The 27,119-nt window shown below is 36.9% G+C and overlaps 1 protein-coding gene across 1 annotated transcript in view; it reads right to left on the bottom strand.

Moving 5' to 3' along the window:
• The window catches only part of BBS9 (Bardet-Biedl syndrome 9), a 363,446-nt gene that overhangs the window by 128,268 nt on the left and 208,059 nt on the right, over positions 1-27,119 (bottom strand). The window contains exon 20 of the mRNA XM_087713067.1: positions 28-250. Coding sequence (XP_087569193.1) covers positions 28-250 — 223 coding nt within the window. The remainder of the gene's footprint in view (positions 1-27; positions 251-27,119) is intronic.

The following is a 27,119-nucleotide window of genomic DNA, read 5'->3' as shown; positions in this document are numbered from 1 at the left end:
CACATAAATGTATATCAAACAACTTACCTGACAAAAGCACAGGTTGGTGACAGTCTAGGTCTGTGTTTAGAGACATACGACCACCTTTTGCCAGTCTATCGAAGAGTAAAGTTATGTGCTTCTTCAATCTATTAGTATCCTTGGGGATGCATAATTGATTAAAAAGTATAAGAGCATGGTCTTTAGAACTTTTGGACAGACATGTTTTTAACAAATGAGAGATAGAAGCATCCACACTTTCTTCCCAACCCTGCAAAAGAATCAGAAAAATATTTATAAATTAGATATGATTTATACAATGAATTTTGTTTGTTGCGTTGGATAAAAGAACAAAATTAAAATTGGAAAAATAAAAAATAAATAAATACATACACAGAACCCTTAAATATTCAAATTCAATTAACTTTAACACATTTAAAATTCCTTCTGTATCTAATTAAGGGTAAAGGTTCCCCTCACACATATTGTGCTAGTCGTTCCCGACTCTAGGGGCGGTGCTCATCTCTATTTCAGAGCCAAAGAGCTAGAGCTGTCCAAAGATGTCTCCATGGTCATGTGGCTGGCATGACTAAATGCCGAAGGCGCACAGAACGCTGTAACCTTCTGACCAAAGGTAGTCCCTATTTTTTTACTTGCATTTTTAAATGCTGTGTCTAATTACACTTTGTCAAATAAAGTATTCAATTCAAATTAATTTGGTTTAATAATACTGGTTTTACAGTTTTTCATGGTAAATTGGTTTTTTCATTCTTTTTGTGGGAATTATTTGACATAAATAAGAGTACATTTAATATATAACTCTATTATATTAACAAGTGGTAAAATATATTTTACCTATCTAATTTTTTCTCCTGTCTTCAAAATTAAATTCTGTAACTGTCAAACTATTTTAGAGCACAAGTTCTTTAGTTCCTCGAATATGAGGCATAACTCTTCCTACAATATATGGATCCAAGAATCCTAAAAGCAATATAATCTAAAAATATATGAATTCAGATTCATGTTTCTTTACATTACATTGTTTGAAGTTTGTCTTTATCTCTGTGATAGAATTTACCATGTCAAGTATTGGCAAAAACTAATTTTCATAAATAGTTTAGTAGATTTATTTTCTTTGTGCAAAAAAAGTCCAACCTAATATGGTCTTTCATTTCAATCCTTGTTAATTCCTTGTCCCCCAAAACTCCTTATAGAGCTTCAATCTTTAAAACAGAAATGTATTCTGTAGACTATTCTCTAAACCATATATTTTAAAAATTATTTTATGTAATTGTACAAAAACCTATCTTTGCTAATCCAGAAAAGTTGAACATTTTACTTTCAAAAACATTGGAAGGATATTAGGGTAATAGTCCTTTTCAGAATATTTATGTTCATGATGCTACAATCATTTGTGTGTTCGAAAGAAGGCAGGGCTTAGCAGTGAGAAGACGGAGTTTCAGGCTACTCCTGAAATTCCCCTATTCCGAAGGAATTTTTGGACGGGTCGTCGGACCCTAGCTGTCCCGTAGAGACAGTGAAAGGTGAGGGGAGATCCAGTGACCTCAGAGACGTTCGCAAAGTCTCTGGGGGGGCTTGGAATTAACCCCTCCTGCCAACTCCTTTCTGGATTAGCTGCATGCTAACTGAAACTGCAGGTTGCCCCTAAGAATGGTGAAAGTGGATTCAACTGGTAAGCTGATTTTATTACTCGAAGAGAGACGGTCCGCACTAAAATTTAAGCTAATTGAAACCAAAGAACAGAAGAATCTAGCGGCGAATTGGTTTTTTTTTTTAATGGATTTATGGCCGGTGGTTACCCTATTTCTTAAACGCTTTAAGGAATTCTTCAACATTCCCCCCTGACTCTTTCTAAGTGGGTTGTAAATCTAACCTACTACAAATTGGCCCTTCACGATCTGACACTTTTATTGCTTGGCTGTGTTGGTCTAAGATCAGATAAGATCGCACAGCTCCCAGTGTGTTTTTACTTTCAAATATCTTAAAGTCTCCAACTGCGACACAACATGGCGTCGAATTATATTCCCAAGGGCTCATTTCAAATACTTTTTTTTGCATTTCGGAAGCTGTTTGATTCATATCAAAGATTTGAAAAAAAATTGGATTATTTGACATTAAAATATGAAGGAAAAGGTGAGAACGTGGAATGTTTGAATGTTCCTGAAATACAAATGAAAATTGTGAGAAATGACGTCTGGTCTATCTCGGAGGAAGAAAGAAATGCAATGCTGGAAAGGGGGGGAGCTATACAGAAGATTCATTTTAAGAGACAGATTGCAGGAGAAATGAGAAGTATTAAAGAATCTACACTTTATGAAACATCATTGGCAGATTTCTTAATTCCACCCTTGAGAATTAAAGTCGATTTGAAAAGTTTAACAAGCCTGGGACAACATTATTATCTCATCAGAGACATCCTGAGCAAAAATCCCTGTTTGGATATCCCTGTTTGGACTTGCTTATAAAAACATTTGGTAAATCTATTCAACGAATGGCAATAGGACTGAGAAGGTTTTGTTATTGGAGAGACATAGGCTGACAGATGGAAGAATACAACTTAAAATGAGCTAAATCTAATTACTCTTATTTGTAATAAATATAGCTGAATAATAATTGATATTGATAGTAATGTATATAATGTGGAGTTGATATGATAAATAATAATTGGATATGAGAGAGGAAGGTTGGAAATACTTTTGGACTATATATAAAGATTATTAATCACAATAATTATCACTATTATCACTATTAAAAAATAAAATAAAATATATACAGTTAAATGTTAATTAATATGGGGAAAATGCTATGATATACGATATAACTACATAAAGAAGGGAGAATGATAATAAACTATACTGCATGGAAGATGGAATTTTTGGTATTAAATATTATGGATGTTCAGCTAAAATAGGATATGAGGTTTTGATGTTAATAGAGGATTTTACAAACAAGTAAATGAAATGTCAGCATGTGGTTATGGATTAACTCTTTGGCATAGTTAAGGTTGAAGGATGTTTAAATCACTGTAGTTAACTAAAAGTGGAGGTATAATGATGTCAATATGGTAAACATTTGAGTTAAGATATTTGAATTAATATGAATTAATGGAAGAGATGCACCAAAACATGTTGTAACCAGCTGATATACTATTTTTTTATATAATATATACCTGTATTCTTTGTGTGTGTGTGTGTGTGTGTGTGTTTTCCCTGCCTTGTCTTTTGTTCTTTTTGTCTTTTTGTCTTTTTCTTTTCCCACTGGTGTGGGCATGTATTGTTTAAGATTATTATTATTATCAATATTTTTAAATAATAATTACAGTCAAATGAAAATGGATATATGATGATGGTGATATGTATGAATATTTGAGTTAAAATGCTTGAGTTAACATGAGTTATGTTTGTTGACTGTGGAGGAGATGTACGAAAGTTTATTTGTGACCGACTGATACACTTTCTATAGCATGTAAAGAAAGATGTTGTACTTGTTTTAAATTAAAAATTAAAAAAAATTTAAATAAAAAAAAATCATTTGTGTGTTGTACTTTTTATGTTAGCAGGCTAACCAATCTAACATTTCCACTCCTCCTTAACAAGTGGTGGGCCCGCAAAGGACGTTATGTATCTTTTTATTAGGAAAATCAGTCAATTGATAGATATAGATAACTAAATTCTATTCCATTGCAATTGTTGTTAAGAAGCGTTTGATTTAGAGGCCTTTTTATGAGTGTCTTATATTGTTTTCCTTCCTATGTTATTTGACTATGATATTGTACTGTAGTTGAATTTCCTTTTGGGAGGGAAATTTTAAAAGAAAATCTCTCAAATATTAAGAGAAAAAATAGTTAACATAGTTAACATCTCACACAAAGTTCATATTTTGGATTTTAACCCAAACTATTTATAGGTTCAAATTATTACTAAGATTTGTACTAAAACTGTATTTTGACAGCCAAACTCAAATCATAGTCAACAATGGCTAATATAGAGAGATTATTACAAAAATTAATCACTTAAATAAGCAGATATCATTGTTATAAGATAGCTTTACAGGCTAAAAAGTAATGTAAATGAGGACAATTGAAACAGTTTTTTAAAACTGCTAATTTTGTCTTGAAAATGTGTTGTCTAGTTTAGAAGCTTTATGCCTAATCAGTTTGTCTATATAGCTTATAAAAGTATTTGTCACAAATATTTTAAAAGAAAAGTAATCACACCCATACATATACACAGACAGACAGAACAGATACCCCCGAACACACACACCCCAACACCCCCCAACACACACACACACACACACACACACACACACACACACGATGGTGGCGCACATAGACACTGCGGCTTTGAGCTCCTGGTGTCACAGTGCAGTATGAAGGCAAAAAGTAGTCTATATCCGCGGAAGTTACTAAAGATTGGATCTTCTAGTCAACTAGATATTATCAGTGACATCCAGCAGTCTTATAATATACAGAGGAACATAGTAGGACTGCCAGGCTCTCCATGAATTGTTATTGGGCCTACGATGCAGTAAAGAGAGCAGAAGCAGAAACAGGGATGCAGAGCTGGTTTGCTAGTTCGATTACAGAAGCAGCCCCACAGACCAGCATTACCAAGCATTTTTCTAACCAACTCTAGATCCTTTGCCCACAAAACTGATGAACTAGAGTTATGGATGGCAGCGAATAAGCTCATTCACAACTGCTATGTGATAATCATCACAGAGACCTGGCTTCATCCACTTGTACCAGATACATCAGTGAAGCTAACTAACTGCATCATACACCATTTTGATGGAAACAGCAACTCCGGTAAAAGCAAAGGTGGAGGACTTTGTATTTACACACATAATGACTGGTGTACTAACAATAGAGTTTACTTATACACACTGTTCTCCAGATGTGGAATTTGCAATTTGTCAGCTATTTTATTTACCTAGAGAGATTTCTGTTATAGTTATCACCACTCTCTATATGCCACCTGATGCAAATGTTAGCACAGCACTCTCTAAGTTATAAGACACCAGTGGTGGGATATGACTGGTACACTTCGGTATGGGCGTACCGGTGCCTGCTGGGAGCACCAGGTACCGTTCCAGTACAGTGCTCTGGAGGGCCCATCCGTCTGCTTGCCTTACTTATCTGTATTTGAGCCAATTGGGGCTTATGCGTTTGGAGTGTATGGCATCTGCGCAATGCTCCACCGAGCAGCTGAAGCATAGCGCAGTAAGTACGCATGCACATGCTGTGCATGTGCATGTGGTGGACGCCCGGTCCCATTGCACCATACCAGTTGCAATGGGATCCGTAAACCACCACTGTAAGACGCCATCAAGAGGCAGCAGTAAACTTACCCTGAGGGCACTTTTTTCATGGCTAGGGATTTTAATCAAGCCTGTCTAAAGTCTGTTCTCCCTAAGTTTGTGCAGTATGTGCAGTGTACCACCAGAGGTAAGAACACATATGTACTCAAATTTAAAATAGGCATATAGAGCAATCCCCCTCGCCCATCTGGATATGTCTGACCACATCTCTCTGCTATATGCCCAAAGTATATCCCCCCTTAGGAAAAGGATACGGCCAGTTGAGGGATCACTCTGCCAGCTGCAGAACTGCTTTGAGGCTACCGACTAGAGTATATTTGAACATTTGGAGCTGCAAGAATTCACTTATGCTTTACCCTCATACATTAAATAGTGAACAAGTGCATCAGAGTTGACAGTAATCGTAAACCCTGGATGTCAGCAGAGGTACAAACACTTCTGAGAGCCCGAAACTCCACCTTCAAGGCAGGAAATGAAGACAAATATAATGAGGCCAAGGCAGACTTGAGAAGAGGTATTAAGGTGGTTAAACAGAAATACAAACAAAAGGTAGAGAAGCATCTGGAAGATAATAACTCAAGACAGATGTGGCAGGAGCTAGAACAGTGGTGGGTTTCAAAAAAATTTGGAACCTACTCTGTGGGTGTGGCCTCCTTTGTGGGAGTGGCTTGCCAGCCATGTGACCAGGTGGGTGTGGCTTGCCGGTCATGTGACCGGGTGGGAGTGGCCAAGACGATGTCACTGAATTCTTTGCCCCAATGGATGATCTATAAAAAGAAGATATAAAAAAGGAAATTTATTATTTTGTGCACTTACTGCTTAAATAAGATTAAAATAAGTACACAAAACAATAAAAGAGCTACTTAGAGAAGGTAAGTAGCTTACTACTTACTACTTGTATTTCAAAGGGAATAAATACATATTTAATTTTACACATGTTAACAGCTGTTGTAACTGTGTTTGCACAACAGTGGAAAAAACAAAGATATGAAAATGAATAAATATTAGAATGTGCAGGAATGAATAAATTGACAAAATCAAGAAGGCTTCGAATACTTTTTCATGTGGGATTTGTTTTACCAATTGCTAACTAACAGAAGCAGCAATTAGAAATCTAAAAGTATGAAAGAAAACACCAATTATGTAAGGAAAGGTCACTAAAATGTATAAGGAAGTATTATTAGTACTTGATCATTATTAATGTGTATATAACTGTGGGACATTACACACCCACACACAAACTATGACAGTGCCAGGAAAACACCAAAAAATAACAATTCCCCCCCCCCCAAAAGACTGCAGATGAAACCAGTTTTTTTCCCTAACCCTAAGAACAGGAAAGACAAAGCCACTGGAATAAAAACCAAGGCATTGTGGGAAATTATAAAGGACAGTGCCAGGAAGCTCACAGAACCAGCAACCACTTCACAATTACCTAAACAATCAGGTATCACACAGAAAGAGACAAAATCTGGCAAAGCTGCCTTGCACCAATCTGGCCTGCCCATAGAAAAGCAGCCACCTTGAGACACATAAACCATGCACACTTGTACACTTAAAAGCAAGATATTGCATCACAAATAAAACATTTGCACACTTGTACACTTAAAAGCAAGATATTGCATCACAAATAAAACATTTGCAAAAAGGAATAACATCTCTTGTAATAAACATTCTATAAACAATAAATAAATAAAAATTCTCTAAAAATAATTAAAAACTACCAAGTTCAGAGAACACCAAAAAAACCCACAGTCCTCTCCCTCATCTTTTTCCTTTTTGTCCTATCTTTCTCCTCCTTCCCCCCCAACCCCACTCTGTTGTAGAAAAAACAGGACATGCAAGCCAGCTCTTCGGGGGAGGAATAGTTTATTTGCGCAGGTTCGTAGCAAAGAATAATTGGCCTGAACATTGAATGAAATTCAGGAACTTCCTTATATAGTTTATCACTTTCAGCTAAAGCCATCTGTTAGTTTTGGAAACACCCCTCAAGATTTGCCCTTGAGTTACAGGAAGTTACAGGAAGTATACATGGGTCAGCTAATGGAGCAATATATGTCTACCACACAGATTTACAGTCAAGCCAGCAGATTGATTAAAATAGATACTTTGCTTCAGCAGATTTCATGTGCAGACTTCCTTCTAACCCGTGTCAACTGCACCATGTTTTAAAAGCAGACTTTGCAATTTCTATATATGAACAGTTAAAAGCTTAATATCATGAAACCCTAGTTTGGTTCAGGCTTGAGGCCTACCTTGGTTCAGCCTGCCACCTCAACTCCCTTCTAGCACTGATGATGTTGCCTAGAGTCGGAGTTGGCAGGCAGTAATAGAGAGCCAAGCAGGAAAAAAGGTAAGTGGGTTTAGATAGGGTTCTTAGAGGCGGATGGGGCGATTGGTGAGCCAGCCAATCAGTGAGCGGTGGGTGGGGCTAGGATAGTGCAGACGGGAAGGGGGAGTGAGCAATGGAGCAGCTTCCAGATGGGCGGGGCCGAATGAGTGAGCGAGCAACAGGGCCGGGGCAGGCGTATCGGAACTTACTTTCGGGTCCAGTGACCAACCAGTTTGTGAGAACTGGTGCGGAAAGGCAGCAACCCACCACTGGGCTACAACACCTAACCAACTATGCTGCTGGAGAAGCTAAATAGTTTCTTCATCCACTTTTAGGTCAAAAGACCAATCTATGAGGCTCTAGCTCAAGGGCCTTGTAACCTCCAGCCACTCACCCTGGATGAATATCAAGTAAGAGCTGTGCTGAAGGCTGTAAATCCCAACATTATGATTTTGCGATAAAGAAGAAGAAGAAGAAGAAGAAGAAGAAGAAGAAGAAGAAGAAGAAGAGGAGGAGGAGGAGGAGGAGGAGGAGGAGGAGGAGGAGGAGGAGGAGGAGGAGGAGGAGGAGGAGGAGGAGGAGGAGGAAGAAGAGTGTAGCCTCAGTATCTGACATCTCCTTTGAAATAGACTTCTGCTTCTCAAGGCTTGTCACTCTGTTCTTTGTCACAGTAGAAGCAAACTCATTTGAGTGAGAGGATGCTGGGGAAAGTGGTAAAAAAACTGCGCTGACCAATTAACAGGGGTCCTGACAAGGTTTTTTAACATCTCCCTGCAACAGGTTAGAGTCCCATCATGCTTGAAAACAGCCACAATCATCCCAGTTCCAAAGAAAGCAGTCATAAAGAGAATGACTATAAACCCAATGCCCTGATGTCTATAGTGATGAAGTGCTTTGATAGACTGGTCCTTTAACACCTCAGGTCCTGTCTTCCAAATTTCAATCAACACCAGTTTGCTTATTGAAGCAATAGGTCGACAGGGGATACCATCACCACTGGTCTACATATTGCACTGAGCAACCTTGAAAAATCTGGAAATTATGTCAGAATGCTTTTTATAGACTATAGTTCAGCCTTTAGCACCATCTTATCAGGCATTCTCATTGAAAAGCTGACTGACCTAAATTTCCTCCCCTCACTTGTGAATACATCAAAGACTTCCTGATGGATAATCCACAAACAGTAAGGGTTGGGTCCTTTACATCTTCCACAATGAAACTCAGAACAGGCTCCCCTCAGGGCTGTGTGCCCAGCCCCTACCTGTACTCACTGTATACACATGACCGCATATCCTCTGATCCATCCAACATCATAATAAAGTTTGTAGACAACACAACGGTGCTGAGTCTCATAACTGGAGGAGATGAATCAGCATACAGGGAAGAATTCCAGAAGGTATCCACATGGTGCTCAAAAAACAACTTACATCTAGAGAGAAGAGCCAACGTCGCAATGATATAGTTGTGCAGTCTCGATGCTCTGAGACCGCAGCCAATACTTTTGCAGCTGGGTGGTCCAAACGGACCTAAACCATCCCGAAGAGACAGTGAACAGGAAGAATACGTCTTGCTGATCTCGGGGATATCGCAAAATCCCTGGAAGAAGCAAGAGAAGTTCTTCAAGCCAGCGACAAAAAATCCAGCCAAGGCTGACGAAGTCGGGGCGGCTCCAAAACGGAAGGATACGGAAAGTGAAAGTGTTTCTAGTTAGTGATGAACTTTTACTGTTTTAAAAAAAGAGACTACCTATAAAAACTTAAAAATTAATTTAAATTGAAGAATAGAAGAGTCAAGCGGCAGAATTAAATTTGGAATGGTTTTGGGTAGTGGTTATCTTACTTTTTAAATGCTATCTTTGTGGATGGAATTTATGCAAGCCTTTTGAAACAGATGGATTAAGTTTTCTTCTTCTACCTTTTCTTTATGATTCTCTGTACTCTATAGACTAAAGTTTTCCTCTTTCGTTGCTGTGGGTATTTTTCTAATTCATTTAAAGATTGGACTCCTTTTTCTAACTTGAAATACAAAAAAGATACAAAAGGAAACTTTTTAACAGCGTTACTGCTGCTCGGAGGCTGGGAGGTTTCTGTTCCTTCACGGATTGTTTTGACTTGGCGCCACAAGGTTTCACTGCTTGACTACAGAGAATGATAAGAAGGGAAGCACACAGATGTCCCTTTGAAGTGGAAACAACATTTTTTGTAAAGCTATGCTTTAATCTTATTAACCTTCCAAGCTAGAGCAGCTGTGTTTGTTAGAATGGCACAACTTCAAAAGAAAATAGAAGTCTCAAATTTGCAAAAGATACTTTCAGAAATTATCAAATATATATGAAAGAATAGAGGAAAAACTGGAATATTTAGAGCACATAACAATAAAATATGATGAAAAAATTGAGGATGTTTATCAAATGCAAGACAGGGTGATTGAAAACCGAAGTGGAAAATGAATATAAAGAAATCTGCTGATATTGATGATAATTGGTTGTTCCTGAAAGTGGAAAGAATGGAATACTGAAAGAGAAAGTAAATGGAGAGGAAATCTATTCCAGAGGGCAAGATATAGAAGAAGAAAAAAATTAAAGTATTTATGGACTTAAAGAAAAAAATTCTATTAGCAAAAGTATTGATAACACTGCTGACAATCAAAGACAAGCTGAATAAGGAAACAGAAAGTGGGCATCATGATTATATGAGAGAGGAGAAATCTTATTAGCAATATCGTTGATAACACTACCGACAATCAAAGATAAGCTGATTAAGGAAACAGAAGAAGGGCATTGAAATTACATGAGAGATTTTATAAGCAAGGAGTTGCTAAGAGGAGTCCATACTTGAGAGACCGCCTCCTGCCAATTACCTCCTCACGACCCATTAGATCACATAGATTGGGCCTCCTCTGAGTTCCATCTGCCAGTCAGTGTCGACTGGCAACTACGCGGAGGAGAGCCTTTTCAGTAGCAGCTCCGACCCTTTGGAACCATCTCCCCGTGGAGATTCGTACCCTCACCACCCTCCAGACCTTCCGCACAGCCCTCAAGACCTGGCTATCCCGTCAGGCCTGGGGTTAAAGATTATAATCTATCCCCGCCCGAATGTTGAATGAATGTTGCTTTACTCTTTTAATTATGTATTGTCCTATATGTCATTGTATGTCTCCCCTTCCTATATAAGTTGTAAGCCGCCCTGAGTCCCCTCAGGGAAAAGGGCGGCCTATAAATAAACTTAACCTAACCTAACCATACAAAGTTGATTTAGGAGATGATTAGAGGATTGACACCACAAATAGCAGAAGATATGAGACTGTTTTGCTACTGGAATGATACAGGTTGATAGATGGAAGAATATAATTTAAAACTAGTTAAACGTAGTGAAATTTATTGATATTAGATATAGCTTAAATAAATAACCGATAATGTTACTAATGTATACAATGTGTAGTGTTATGATGAGTATAATTGGATGAGAATATTGAATGGTACCCATGTAAGGAAGATTAGCAATCCCTTTGGATTATAACTAAAGGATGATGATGATAAATAATAATAATAATAAAAACAACAACAACAACTCCGCCGTTGCCGGTCCCAAGCCCGGATGAGAAAGGAGGAGGGTTGGGGTCAGGTTGGCATCTGGTCCCATAAAAAAAACCCGCCAACCCATACAATATGGTGAAAAAAACGAATAAGAATTCCATACCACATCGGTCATCGTGGGGGTTAACAAGGGCCGCGGCGGATGTTGGGGTCCCTGGACATCCGTCGACAAGTGGGCTACAAGTGGACCAGCCAACAAAACGACAAAAATATAGTGCAGATGAAAACCGTGCCATAATGGCCTGTTACTACAACTCAGAGGCAGAAAAAAGAGGCTATTTAAAGCGAATGTATGAATTATGGAAACAACAATATCCAGATTCAAATGTTAGTGCACAACGACTAGCAGATCAAAGGCGATTTATTATACAGAATAAAGTGTTTAGTGAAGTTAAACTTGAGGAAATTCAGGCAATTTGCAAAACCAAAAAAACAATATCACAAGCAGAAATAACTGATATTCAAGACACAACTAAAGACATTATAGTAGAACTCCCAGAAGAAGCTCTCGGGGAGGAAATACCACCACCACCACTAGAACCAGTTATCACTGAACCAACTGGTGAACTAACTCAAAAACAAAAAGAATTGAAGGATAAGATCATGGAGCATATTCTGCTTAATGAGGAAAGGCAATGTTTACCATCACTAACAACTGTGCCTAAGAAAATTTTGACCCCTATCATGAAAATGGTTAATGCAGTGTTTTCAACAATTGAATCGGGATCCATCTTGGAAACGAACCAGTTAATGTACAGCGCAGCTGTAATAGTCACTAATGAACTAGGCATTAAAATCAAAGTACCTAGTCACACAACAGAAAAAGCACCAAAGCCAAAGTGGAAAATCCGTTTAGAACAAAAAATCAAAAAATTAAGGGCAGATGCTAGTAACTTAAAGAACATGGATGAGCAACGACTTAAAAACAACAAAATCATAGATCGGCTAATCAGAAGATATAGATTGGATACAAGAAACATCAATGAAGCTGTAGAGATTGTAAAACAGCAGATAACAGCAACAGCTAGAAAAATTGAAAGATATGAGGCACGAATCATCCAATATAAACAAAATCAGCAATTTCGATCAGACCAACGGCGTTTTTATCAAAGTCTTAATGTGAATGGTGACACCAAAAGTGAAAAACCAGAAAAGCAGGCCACAGTTGAATTCTGGAAAGAATTGTGGGAAAATGCAAAGGACTACAACAAGGAAGCAAAGTGGATACATGACTTTGAGAAAAGCATTGGCAACAAACAAATGCAAGTATTAGAAATAACAACTGAGATGATCAAAAATCGAGTTAAAAAGGTAAAGAATTGGACATCACCTGGAAAGGACCAATTACATGGTTGGCTCAAATATCTGACCAGTTTACATGCAATATTGGCCAGGCAACTGAATGAAATTTTACAAAAAGGCCAAATTGATGAATAGTTGACAACTGGAAAAGCATACTTGATTCAGAAAGATGCAACTAAAGGAACAACACCTGAAAACTACAGACCAATAACATGCTTGCCAACAACCTTCAAATTACTCACAGGCATTATTGCAGATAACATGATGGATTATTTAGAAACAAACAACATCTTGCCAGTAGAGCAAAAAGGATACAAAAGAAGGAGCAGGGGCACAAAAGATCAGCTTCTAATTGATAAAATGATATTAGAAAATTGTAAGAACAGAAAAACGAACTTGAATATGGTCTGGATTGATATCAAGCAAGGAATTTTCCAGGGTGATTCACTTTCACCTCTTCTCTTCATCATCACGATGATCCCACTATCAGTAATCTTAAAAAAAATGAAATTAGGCTACCAAAAAGCCAAAGAAGCTGAAAAAAATTCTCATTTATTATATATGGATGATTTGAAACTCTATGGAAAGTCAGAAATAGAAATCCAATCACTGACAAAGACAGTCCGAGTATTCAGCACCGATATTTCAATGCAGTTTGCCATGGAAAAATGTGCCATTGTATCCATAAAAAGGGGCAAAATCACTACATGTGAAGGAATTGAAATGCCCAATGGCCAACTAATTAAATGCAATGAAAATGAAGCCTACAAATATTTAGGCATTCTGCAGCTGGATAACATCAAGCATGGAGAAGTAAAAACTATTGTCAGGGGAGAGTACACCAACAGAGTTAGGAAAATTTTGAAATCTAAATTGAATGGTGGAAATACAATCAAGACCATAAATACCTGGGCAATACCAGTTATAAGATACACAGCTGGTATAGTTAACTGGACACAAGCTGATTTGGACATTTTGGACCGAAAAACCAGGAAACTAATGATAATGCACTACAGTTTACATCCACGTGGTGACACTGACTATAGACTATATCTGCCCCAAAAATCAGGTGGCAGAGGATTATTACAAGTAAAGCAAATAGTTAAAAAAGAAAAACATGCACTGGCTGATTATTTAAAAGAAAGTCAAGAACATCTATTAATCGAAGGAAAGAACAAAAATCTATTGAAGGTCCAACAGACGAAACAAGAATACAGAAAAGATGTGATAAAATCAAGAATGGAGAGTTGGCAGAACAAAGCATTGCATGGCCAATTTCTGGAAAAAATAAAAGATAAAGTGGACAGTGAAAAAACGTGGTTATGGTTAACGGCAGGTATACTAAAGAAAGAAACAGAGTCACTAATCCTGGCTGCACAAGAACAAGCTATCCGCACAAATGCCATTAAGGCCAAAATCGAAAAATCCTCTGATGATGCCAAATGCAGACTTTGCAAAGAAGCTGATGAAACTGTTGATCACATACCCAGCTGCTGTAAAAAAAATCACGCAGATTGATTATAAATTGCGGCACAATTCAGTAGCGCAAATAATCCATTGGAATTTGTGCAAAAATTATAATATTAAAACAGCAACAAACTGGTGGGGACATAAGCCTGAAAAAGTCACCGAAAATCAGATGGTCAAGATCTTGTGGGATTTCCGTATACAAACAGACAAAATACTGGTGCATAATACACCAGACATCACACTGGTTGAGAAAAACAAGGTTACAATCATAGATATTGCAATACCAGGTGATAGCAGGGTCGCCGAGAAGGAACATGAAAAAATCGCAAAATACCAGGACTTAAAAATCGAAATTCAATGACTATGGCACAAACCAGCAGTGGTAATTCCAGTGGTAATTGGCACACTGGGTGCTATTCCACTGGAATTACATTTGAAACAGTTAAAAATTGACAAAATCACCATCAGTCAAATGCAAAAATCCGCACTGCTTGGATCTGCACGCATATTACGAAAATACGTTACGACGTCCTAACCCCCTGTGATACAATTGTGTTAATAATAATATTCAAAGAAAAGACGAACCAACCTGTTCATGACTTGCATAGACTATAAGAAAGCATTTGATTCAGTTCCCCATAGCTGAATCAAGAAATGCCTGAAAATCTTTGGCATCAGCAGCAACATACAAAAATTCATGGAAACTTCAACAAACCTCTGGAAAATGAAGCTAATAGCTAATGAAGAAGTCCTGCGTGAAGTTGAAATTAAATGAGGCATTTTCCAGGGCGATTCCCTTTCACCCCTACTTTTTATACTCTTAATGCTACCACTGACAATCATTTTAAAGAAGATGATCTATGGATACAAACTTGCAAAGAAAGGACTGAAAATTTCATACTTGGTGTACATGGATGATTTGAAGCTGTTTGGTAAAACAAAAGCTGAATTGAATTTATTAATTGAATGCACAAAATTATTTAGCCAAGACATTGGTATGCAGTTTGGAATTGACAATATGCAACAATGGCAACCAAGGCAGGCAAGGTCATAAAAGATGATGGAATACAACTTGAAAATGAAGAAATGATAAACACAGTAAAACCAGAAGAAGGCTACAAGTACTTGAAGATTTTAGAGGCCTCTGACTTAATGCATAGTAAAGTCAAGGAATTAACTTCAGCCAAGTACATTCGACAAATTCGCAAGATATTAAAGTCCAAACTGAGTAGAGGAAACATCAGAATAGCCATAAATACCTGGGCTATATCTGTAATTCGATACTCTGCAGGAATAATTGACTGGACCCAGATGGAGTTGGACAATTTGGACAGAAAAACAAGGAAGCTTATGACAATGAATCATGCTTTCTATCCTAAAAGTGATGTTGACCGATTATACCTTCCAAGAGCAGAGGGTGGTCGCGGACTCCTACAAGTAAAACAGACTGTGGAAGAAGAAAAACAAAGCCTGAATGATTACATCCAGAAAAGTGAAGAACCAATGATTAAGGAAGTAAATAAAGGAGACCTTTTAAAGACAACTAAGTCAAAAGCTGAATATAAGAAAGAAATAATTGAGAAGCGAGCTGAAAATTGGAAAAACAAAGCTATGCATAGCCAATACTTGAAAAGTATTGAAGGCAAAGCTGACCAAAAGCTAACTTGGAACTGGTTAAGATCAGGAGCACTGAAAAAAGAAACAGAAGGCTTTATTTTGGCAGCTCAAGAACAAGCCTTAGCCACAAACTACATGAAGGCAAAAATTCAACATGTTACCACCAACAGCAAATGTCGCCTCTGTAATGAGAAAGATGAGACAGTCGACCACTTGATCAGTGGGTGCAGCAAAATTTCACAAACTGACTACCTACAATGCCATGACTGCGTTGCTAAGATCGTTCACTGGAAATTGTGCCAAAAGTTTGGATTTGAGTACAGCAAAAACTATTGGGAACATCAGATTCAGAAGGTTTTAGACAATGAGAAAGTCAAGATCACGATCTTGTGGGACTTCAGAATTCAGACTGACAAGCACTTGGCCCACACACACCTGACATAACAATAGTTGAAAAGGAAAAAAGTATGGTTCATTGACATTACAATACCTGGAGATGCACAAATTCATTACATCTTTATGACATATTCTGAAACACATTCAATAAAGTAAGATATCTAAGCATCCCCCCCAATAACACACCTGTATGTATTAAATATTATCTATTAACATTTCTTTGTTATTATTGTAGTTGACTGAGAATTATTTACTGTTTATCTCACCTCTCCTCTCCACAGGCCCACACAGGATTGCACCTTTATAACCATCTTTAAACAAAAATATATTAATAAGATTTATAGATCTTTTCCCTCAATCCCAAATTGGTTAGTTATGTGTTAATAAGATACACATTAAAAATCTAAGACAATCCAAGAGATGTTAACATTTCTACTTTATAATCACCAGAGTATACATTAGCCTTTCCTTGTTTATATCACATCTCCTCTCTTCTGACTCAAATTATTTATATCTTCATAACAAAATCTAAATAAAAATTTGTAAGATTTGTACATTTTTTTCACCAGATCCCAAATTACAATTTATCGCCCGGTTATTTATCCTGATTAAGGTTATCATTTCACCTTAAATGATAAAGGTAGAGAAGGGAATAAGGGGGTCGGCCATATTACACTTAATTCTCACTCACAGAGAGGAAATGATAGGTGTTGAAGCCATAGGAACTCTGGGGATAAGTAACCATGCAATATTGGAATTCAACATTATTGAAACACAAGTAAGCAGAACAAAGTTAAACTAGAGTCTTGGATTTTAAGAGAGCTAATTTCAATAAATTTAGAGAGAGCTTGGGAAGAATTCCATGGATGAGAATCCTCAAGGTGAAAACAACTCAAGAAGCTTGGGAAATTTTGAAAAATGAGATTACAAAGCTCAGTCCAGCATAATACCAATGAAGAAGAAAAATAACAGCTCCCAAAAGAAACCAGCATGGCTGTATAAAGAGCTTTCTGACAAATTGAAAGACAAAAAAAGTTAAGTATAAAAAGTGGAAATAGGGGGACATAACCTAAGGCAGAATATCAGCAAATAGCCCGAGCCTGTAAAGATGAAGTGAGGAAAGCTAAAGCTCACAATGAAGAAAGGCTTGCCACAAAAGTAAACAATAACAAAAATGCTTCTTCCAACATGTTAAAAACAAGAAAAAGGTTAAGGAAACAATTGGTCCATTGCTGGGAAAAAGTGGCAAGAAGGTGACAAGCAACAAGAAAGCAGAATTATTTAACTCATTTTTTTGCATCTGTCTTTACACAATGGGAAAAAACAGTCCAACCACAAAAACAACACCACAAAAATCAGATTAGGAACACAAATTGAAATAGGGAAGAAAATGGTAAGTGAGCACCAGTCTACCTTAGAGAAGTTCAAATCACTAGGATAGGACGAATTACACCCCAGGGTTCTGAAGGAACTGGCAGATAAGAGCTCAGAAACACTGAACTATATCTTTCAGAGATCCTGAAGCACCGGGGAACTGCCAGAGGACCGGAAGAGCTGATGTGGTTCCCATCTTCAAAAAAGGAAAAAAAAAACAGATCCAGGAAACTATAGATCTATCAGCCTGACCTCAATACCAGGAAAGATTCCGGAAAAGATAATCAAGCAACAAATTAGCGAACATCTAGAAGTAAACAAAGTAATAGCTAAAAGCCAACATGGGTTTGTCAAAAACAGATCATGCCAGACTAATCTTATTGCATTCTTTGACAAAGTGACAAAAGTAGTGGACCAGAGGAACTCCGTCGATACTTTACTTGGACTTCAGTAAGGCATTTGATAATGTAGACCATAACGTACAACTAGATAAAGTAGAAGAATGTGGGTTGGATATCATCACCACCAGATGGATTCGTAACTGGCTGACCAACTGCACTTAACGTGTAGTCCTCAATGGAACTGCATCTACATGGAGGAAATTATGCAGTGGAGTACCCCAAGGCTCTGTTTTTTTTTTGCCCAGTACTCTTCAACATCTTCATCAATGATTTGGATGAGGGAATAAATGGGGAACTCATCAAATTTGCAGATGACACCAAGCTGACAGGAATAACCAACACTTCAGAAGACAGGCTTAAGATACAGAAGGATCTTGAGAGGAGGATCCAATGTCGCGACGAGACGACATGTGATCTCAATACTCTGAAATCGCTGTCGATACTTTTGCCACTGGATGGTCCAAAGGGACCTAAATCATCCCGCAGAGACGGTGAACAGGAAGAATACGTCTTGCTGATCTCAGGGACATCGCAAAGTCCCTGATCAACCCAAGAGAAGTTCTTCAAGCCGGTGACAAAAAATCCAGCCATTAGGCTGATGAAGTCGGGGTGGCTCCAAAACAGAAGGATACAGAAAGAGAAAGTGTTTTTATCATTTTAAAAAGAGAATGCTTATAAAAAACTTAAAATTAATTTAAATTGGAGAACAGAAGAAATAAGTGGCGGAATTAAATTTGGAATGGTTTTGGATAGTGGGTTATCTTATCTTTTAAATGTTATTTAAAGGTGGCGCAGTGGTTAAATGCAGCACTGCAGGCTACTGCTAGATCAGCAGTTCAGCGGTTCAAATCTCACCGGCTCAGGGTTGACTCAGCCTTCCATCCTTCCGAGGTGGGTAAAATGAGGACCCAGATTGTTGGGGGCAATATGCTGACTCTCTGTAAACCGCTTAGAGAGGGCTGAAAGCCCTATGAAGCGGTATATAAGTCTACTGCTATTGCTATTGCTATTATCTTCATGGATGGAATTTATGCAAGCCTTTTAAAACGAATGGATTAAGTTTTCTTCTTCTATTTTTTATTATTCTTTGTAACCTATGGACTAAAATTCTCCTCTTTCATTACTGTGGGTGTTCTTCTAACTCATTCAAGAATCGGACTTTTTTTAAAACTTGAAATACAAAAAAGATACAAAAAGAAACCAAGAAAATTGCAACAATAACACTGCTACTCAGAGGCTGGAAGGTTTGTGTATTGGAAATGAAACACTCTTACTTTTCTCACTGATTATCCTGGCTTGGCACTCCAAGATCTCACTGCTTGTTTATAGAGAGTTATAAGAAGAAAAGCATACAGATGTTCCTTTGAAGTATATCTTTAACCAGAGAAAAGTGAAAATAAAACGTTATTGTGAATCTATGCTTAATCTTGTTAACCTTCTAAGCTAGAACAGCAGTGTTTGTTATCTGGAAATAATGGCACAATTTCAACAGCAGAAAGAAACTTTAAGTCTGTAAAAGATATTCTCAGAAATACAGAAATTATCAAATACATATGAGAGGATAGAGAAGAAGTTGGAAGACTTAGAGCATCTAACTGCAAAATATGATGAAGAAGTTGGGGATGCTTATCGTGGAAAAAGAGATGGTTAAAATCCTAAAAATCAAAGAGGAAAATGGATATAAGGAAATTAAATTTGCTGATATTTATGGTGATTTGTTTGTCTCTGAAAATGGAGTGGAATACTGAAAGAGGAACTAAATGGAGGGGAAATCTACCCCAGATGGCAAGATACAGAAGAAGAAAAAAACAAAAGAATTTATGGATTTAAAGAGAGAAATCTTATTAGCAATATCATTGATAACAGTACTGACAATCAAAGATAAGCTGATTAAGGAAACAGAAGAAGGGCATTGAAATTACATGAGAGATTTTATAATCAAGGAGTTGCTAAGAGGAGTCCATACAAAGTTGATTAAGGAGATGATTACAGGACTGACACCACAAATGGCAGAAGATATGAGACAGTTTTGCTACTGGAATGATACAGGTTGATAGATGGAAGAGTATAATTTAAAACTAGTTAAACTTAGTGAAATTTAGTGACAATAGATATAGTTAAATAAATAAATAATAATGATAATAATGTATACAGTGTGTAGTGTTATGATAAGTAATAATTGGATATGAATATTGAATGGTACCCATGAAAGGAAGATTAGAAATCCTTTTGGATTATATATAAAGGTTAATAAAAAAGAACTAAGTTAGATTCAGTTAAAGTCTTGATTATTAGGGGGGAAATGTTATGATACAGGAAATAAAGGAGGGATAATGATAATAACGTATATATAGGTATGGGTACAACATAAGGAAACTGGATGTAAATTGTAAAAAGTGATTTGGAAAGGAGGATTAAAACATTTTGTTATTAAATATTATGGATGTTTAGCTAGAATGAGCCGAGGTGGCGAGGTGGCGCAGTGGTTAGGGTGCAGTACTGCCGGCCACTTTAGCTGACTGTAATCTGCAGTTCAGCGGTTCAAATCTCACCGGCTCAAGGTCGACTCAGCCTTCCATCCTTCTGAGGTGGGTGAAATGAGGACCCGGACTGTGGGGGCAAGTTGCTGACTCAATTTGCTAAAAAAAAATTGTAAACCGCTTAGAGAGGGCTGAAAGCCCTATGAAGCGGTATATAAGTCTAATTATTAATAATAATAATAATAATAATAATAATAATAATAGAATAGGACATAAAGATGAAATGAAATGCCAATATGTGGTTGTATTAAATCTTGATATATTTTATGATGAAGGACGTTTAAACAATTATAGTCAAATGAAAAAGGAGGTACGATGATGGTAACATGTATAAATATCTGAGTTAAAATACTTGAGTTAATATGAAATGTTTGTTGACTGTGAAAGAGATGCACGAAAGTCTTTTTGTAACCAACTGATACACTTTCTACAGTATGTAAAGAAGGATGTGTTGTGTTTGTTTTGAAAAAGAAAAATATTTTTTTTAAAAAAAGGATACAGAAGGATCTTGACAAATTTGAACATTGAACATCTAATAAAATGAAATTCAATGATGAAAAGAGTAAGGTTCTACATTTAGGCAACACAAACGAAATGCACAGGTACAGTATAGGTGGTATCTTCCTCAATAGTAGTAACTGTGAGAGGGATCTTGGAGTCCTAGTGGACAACCATTTAAATAAGAGCCAGCAGTGTGCAGCAGCTGCCAAAAAAGCCAACACAATTCTAGGCTACATAAACAGAGGGATAGAATCAAGATCACGTGAAGTGTTAATACCACTTTATAATGCCTTTGTAAGGCTACACTTGGAATACTGCATTCAGTTTTGGGTGCCACGATGTAGAAAAGATGTGGAGACTCTAGAAAGAGTGCAGAGAAGAGCAACGAAGATGATTAGGGGACTGGAGACTAAAACATATGAAGAACAGTTGCAGGAACTGGATATGTCTAGTTTAATGAAAAGAAGGACTAGGGGAGACATGATAGCAGTGTTCCAATGTCTCAGGGGTTGCCACAAAGAAGAGGGAGTCAAACTATTCTCCAAGCCACCTGAGGGTAGAACAAGAAGCAATGGGTGGAAACTAATCAAGGAGAGAAGCAACTTAGAACTGAGGAGAAATTTCCTGACAGTTAGAACAATTAATCAGTGGAACAGCTTGCCTCCAGAAATTGTGAATGTCCCAACACTGGAAGTCTTTAAGAAGATGTTGGATAGCCATTTGTCTGGAACGGTATAGGGTTTCCTGACTAGGCAGCGGGTTGAACTAGAAGACCTCCAAGGTCTCTTCCAACTCTGCTATTGTATTGTATTATATTGTATTGTATTGTATTGTATCACCACTCCTTCCAAACATCTGCATAAGAGAGAATGCTGAGATGTATTTTTATTATTTATTATTTTAAAAGGTGGGAAAGCATTATATAACTGGTTTACTCATTTCACTACTTGATTAGAAGTATATATTTTACTATTTGATTAGAAGTATAACATTTAGAATAAATACTTCCAAGTGGGGAAAAACTACACAAATTCTTTATTTATCAAAAATATAAATGCTTTTTTTCAGAGATTAGCGGGAAGATATGCCCAAATCCATAGACACAGTATGTACTTTCCATTTCTGATACTCTTTTATAAACTTGTTCCTCATTACAGAAATGGGAATCAAAGAGCACAATAATATCTCAGATATTGGCTGACTGGCTTATTTTGGCATGAGCTTTCATAATCAGAAATTATTTAACTATATATAAAGTTGATTGAAAATGCGGTTTGAATGCATCTTAAAATATGTGCATTGAAAGATAACACATATTATAGAAAAAAATTAACAGTATATTATCCCATTCATTCTATTCAATAAAATTGTATTTTTATACTCACTTCTTGAGTAGTGAGTATAAAAGTTTCCATGAAACTCACTAAAAACGTTCTGGGTGGGTTAAACAGTTAAAAGTACAATACAAACCAATATATAAATTTTAAACACCATCCCCAAAGACCACCTCCAAGATAGATGCCTCTAGCAAACAATTGGGGTTAAAAGCTTTAGAATAGCTCGAACAGGTCTGTTTTATACATATAAAAAAGCATATACAATAATTATATAAGATAAAAATTAAATAGACATCATAGAATTATAGTTGAAAATAATTTTCTTTGAGATCTGCATGATGCTTGAAAGAAAGATCACTACAAAACTGATGAAACAGATTTTCAATCATAACTGATTAAATCTAAACAATATTTTTGGATAATAAAATACTTTATTACATTATAATTTTTATTATATTACAAATTATCCTTTAGATAATGCTAATTTCTCAGACAGAACATTATCACTAGATAATATTTTCTTTCTTATATTTTTCTGTTCTGGACAAGGATGGACCAAGATCAAATGCCAATGTGTCATGTCTCAAAAAACACATCAAAATTGTAACAAGTCAGTGCAATGCAACAATTAAAAAAGTGAATTGCAGGATAAAAAATTGCTCTTAAATTTCATTATTAGGAAATGACTTTTAGACAATAAAATACAAAAATAAAATTATAGATCTAGCTTAATGGGTTAAAATTTTTAAATATCATTGTAGTTGAATACTAAAAAAATGATAAAAATACAGATTGGCCAAGTAATAACTAGAAGTCAGCAATGGGTTTGTTAAAAAAGATCATGCCAAACCAATCTTATTTCATTCCCCAACATAGTGACTAAATGAGTAGACCAGCGAAATACTGTGGGCATAATATACTTGGACTTCAGCAAGGCATTCAACAAAGTAGACCACAACCTACATCTTGGTAAGCTAGAAAAAACTGGGATAAATAACATCACCATAAGATGGATTTGTAACTGGCTGACAAACCGCCTGTCAGGCCTGCAATTATATTCCTTTTAGAATTTTGGCCCGCCACACTTTCTCTTATTTCATTATGCTGTTTCTTTAGTATAGTTGATGGGAGGGGGAAATAGACAGGAGTGAGATGTGGAATGTATTGTTTTCATTCTTTACTAGAAGCCAAGGTCATCCTTTGTCTCCGCACCAGTACACCTGACCGGTGTGGATGCCAGCATGGAAGAAGAAGATTGGACCATGTGATGGATTGTGGGTGTGGGGACAAGATCATGAACTTTTAACTGGGTGGAATTCTGATGTTATTTCCAGTATTGGGATTCCATAGCATGATGCCAGTCTTATTAAATTGGAACTTTAAGGATAGTTTTGCCTTGGTCTCTGATTTAATTCTGCATGATATTTGGAATGCTGACACCATATTAAAGAGTAGTCCTTAATGGTACTACATCTACATGGAGGAAGTAAGCAGTGAGGTACCACAAAGTTCTGTCTTAGGCTCGGTATTCTTCAATATCTTCATAAATGACTTAGATGAGGGAGTAGAAGGGGAAACTTACCAAATTTGCAGATGTTACTACACTGGCAGGAATAGCCAAAATCTAGACAATAGGCTCAAGATCCAGAGGTATCTTGACATTGAACACTGGGCCCTATCTAACAATATGAAATTCAATGTAGAGAAAAATAAAGTCTTACACTTAGGCAAGAAAAACCAAAAGTATATATAGACTGGGTGAAATCAGGCCTAACAGCAATAACTGTGAGAGGAATCATGGAGTTTTACTGGACAACCAATTAATATGAGCCAACAGTGTGAGGTGGCAGCCAAAAAAAAACCCAATGCAATCCTAAGTTGCATTAACAAAGGGATACAGTCAAGATCAGGGGAGGTAATAATACTATTCTATAAAGCCTTAGTAAGACCACACCTAGAGCACTGCAACCAGTTTTGGTCATCTCACTATAGAAAGATATTGAGACTCTAGAAAGTGCAGAGAAAAGCAACCAAGATGTTTAGGGGATTGGAGGCTAAAACATACGATGAATGGTTGCAGGAACTGGGCATGGCTAGTCTAGAGAAGGGAAGGACCAGGGGAGATATGATAGCAGTGTTCCAATATTTGAAGTGTTGCCACAGAGAGAAGGGGATCAAGCTATGTTCCAAAGCAGCTGAAGACCAGACAAGGAATAATTGATGGAAATTGAACAAAGAGAGATTCAACCTGAAAACAAGGAGAAATTTTCTGACAGTGAGAACAATCAACCAATGGAACAGCTTGCCTTCAGGAGTTGTGGGAGCTTCATCAATGGAACTTTCAAGAAGAGACTGGACTGCCATCTGTCAAAAATGGTGTAGAGTCTGCTAGGTCCTACACCATTTTTGCGTTGGACTAAGTGACCTAAAAGGTTCCTTCCAAATCTGTTATTTTGCATCTATATCTATTCTGTCAAACATATCTGCTTTAATGATTAACCATAAAAATCTTTGCTTATTTTTAAATTTTAAAAAGAAGTTTTATTATTAAATGAACTTCCTTAAAGAACAAATAAGGTATCTGATGAAGTCAAACTGTTCATTGTAACAGACAAGAGTATCTATTACTGAAAAAATTCCACACTAACTTGCTATAATGAACAGATGCTTGAGTTTGTTTCTGTTTAGCAAGCAATATACCTTCCCAATACTTCGTACTCTTTTGTCTGAGTAAATAAATAGGTTGAAAATGAAATTCATTTAAAGACATTTTCTCTGTTGAACTTCAATATACCTTCAAAAGATAAAATAAATGTATAATCATCCATTAATTAATTGTTTGTTTAAATCTTAGCTTCATTTTTACAAGACCTTCTTCTGATAACTTAACTATTAAAGAGACAGTTAAAATGGCGCCGAGCTCGCTGAGCTGCTTCGTAACACTGTTTATGTTTTGAATTTCTACGTAGTTTTAAAACTTCAAGGGAAAGGAGTGATTTATCACTTCACTTCACAGCTGTGGCCAGCAGAGTTTTATTAATTGGTTGAAGAAGAAACTTGGAATGGCCTCTAAGCCAAATCTTACTTTAAAGATGCCCCCCTGGCTCCTAGAGGTTCGGGCACATCGCCCACACCTGGCACAAAACTGCAGTTTCTTCCTTCCACGCCCCCTATAGGCGACCCACTAACGAAAGAATTCTTCCTGAAGGAGCTGGCCGAGGCTTTTAATACTCAGGCAATTAAGGTGGAATCAAAATTCAAAGAACTCAAAGAAGGGCTCAAAGAAGAGATATTCGTGGCGCATAAGGAGCTGTCTGATAAACTTGAGACCCGGGTTTCCAAAATCAGAGACAATATGTTGGGGATTGTAAGTTTATTGACAGAACATGTTTCCGGAATTGAAGACAGACTAGATGATCTTAATGACACCAATATTAATTTGGTATCGAAAACAGAGGTGGTGCAACAAAGAGTTGAAACTGCTGAAAAAGAAATTATTATGATACAGTACAGACAAATGGAACTGGCATTAAGAGTAAGGGGCTTGCATGAAGACAAGCAGGAAAACTTGAAACAGATTCTTTCAGAAGCGTTTGATAGCCTGATGGGAAGACTAGGGAGTAACTTTGATTGGCAAATAGATAAAGCTTATCGCGCTAATTCTTGGCTGGTGAAGCAGAAGCAGCTTCCACAGGACATTGTGATATATTTTACTACAAGAGACATTAGGAATATGATATTACAAGAGTCCTATAAAACTAAGCTTCAAATTGGGGGTCAGGAATTGACCGTTTTGAAAGAGATACCATCTCAAATGCTAAGATCCAGGAAAGACTATGCTTTTTTAGTTGAAGAGCTTAGAAATCGCCAGATACAGTTTAGATGGGATGCACCATTTGGCCTAGCACTCACATTCGAGAGGCAAAGATACTGTCTTAATTCAGTATGAAAAGCTCGAGATTTTTACCATAATATTTTGAAGGCTGGACATCCCGCACCATCTGGACCTAGAGAAAGAGCACAAGGACAACATAGACAGCAAACTACACAATTACCAGATAAGATGGATCACCCTTCTCTCTTAGAAGCAAAAGGAGCCATGGAACAAAGACCAAACCGTATGACTACCAGACGAATGGAGTAACAATCCAAAATGCAACAATCACCTGCCATCGGTCAAGAAGCTATAGTAACCAGTCTAGAAGCAGTGGGAGGAGCCAGGCCAAAGGTTAAACTTCAGGTTATCCAGGAGGCTCTAAAAAAAGCTTCAGGAACCAAAGATAACAACTAAGTTTCTAACATGGAACGTCAACGAATTGAACTCTCCTCAGAAGAGAAAGAAGATATTCCATTATCTTAAACAGTTCAAGAATGATATAATTTGCTTGCAAGAAACTCATATTAGATCAACTGATCACAAATATTTGATTAATACAAGACTTGGTCAACATTTTATAGCTTCTGCTACGGAAAAGAAAAATAGTGTAGTTATATACTTAAGAAAAGACATGAAAGCTGAACTAATCGAAGCAGATCCCCATGGAAGATACATCGCATTAGATCTGGTATTGGAAGGGAAAAGGACATTAATATTGGGAATATATGCTCCTAACCAATAACAAGATGGATTTTATAGAAAACCTCATGCTAAATTAGTACAGTGGGATTATAGGTCTTGCATACTACTGGGCGACTGGAACGGTGTTATGGATACTAAGAAAGATAAGAAGGTTTCCCACCCAAATACTCAAATGCGAGCAAAACTACCTAAATCCTTTTTCGATATGATGGATGACTTCGAATTGAGAGATATTTGGCGAGAAAGAAATGCCGAAGAATATGACTTTACCTTCTTCTCTGATAGACATCAATCCTTTTCTAGGATCGATTTTATATTAATTACTAATGATTTGCTTTCCAGGGTGAAGAAGA

This window comes from Thamnophis sirtalis, unplaced genomic scaffold (genome assembly GCF_051295495.1).
Source record: "Thamnophis sirtalis isolate CommonGarterSnake01/CBP01778 unplaced genomic scaffold, rThaSir2_p1.2 scaffold_4, whole genome shotgun sequence".
Classification (NCBI taxonomy): Eukaryota; Metazoa; Chordata; class Lepidosauria; order Squamata; family Natricidae; genus Thamnophis; species Thamnophis sirtalis.
The sequence above is the reverse complement of the archived record's forward strand: the minus strand, read 5'-3'. Positions and strand labels throughout refer to the sequence as shown.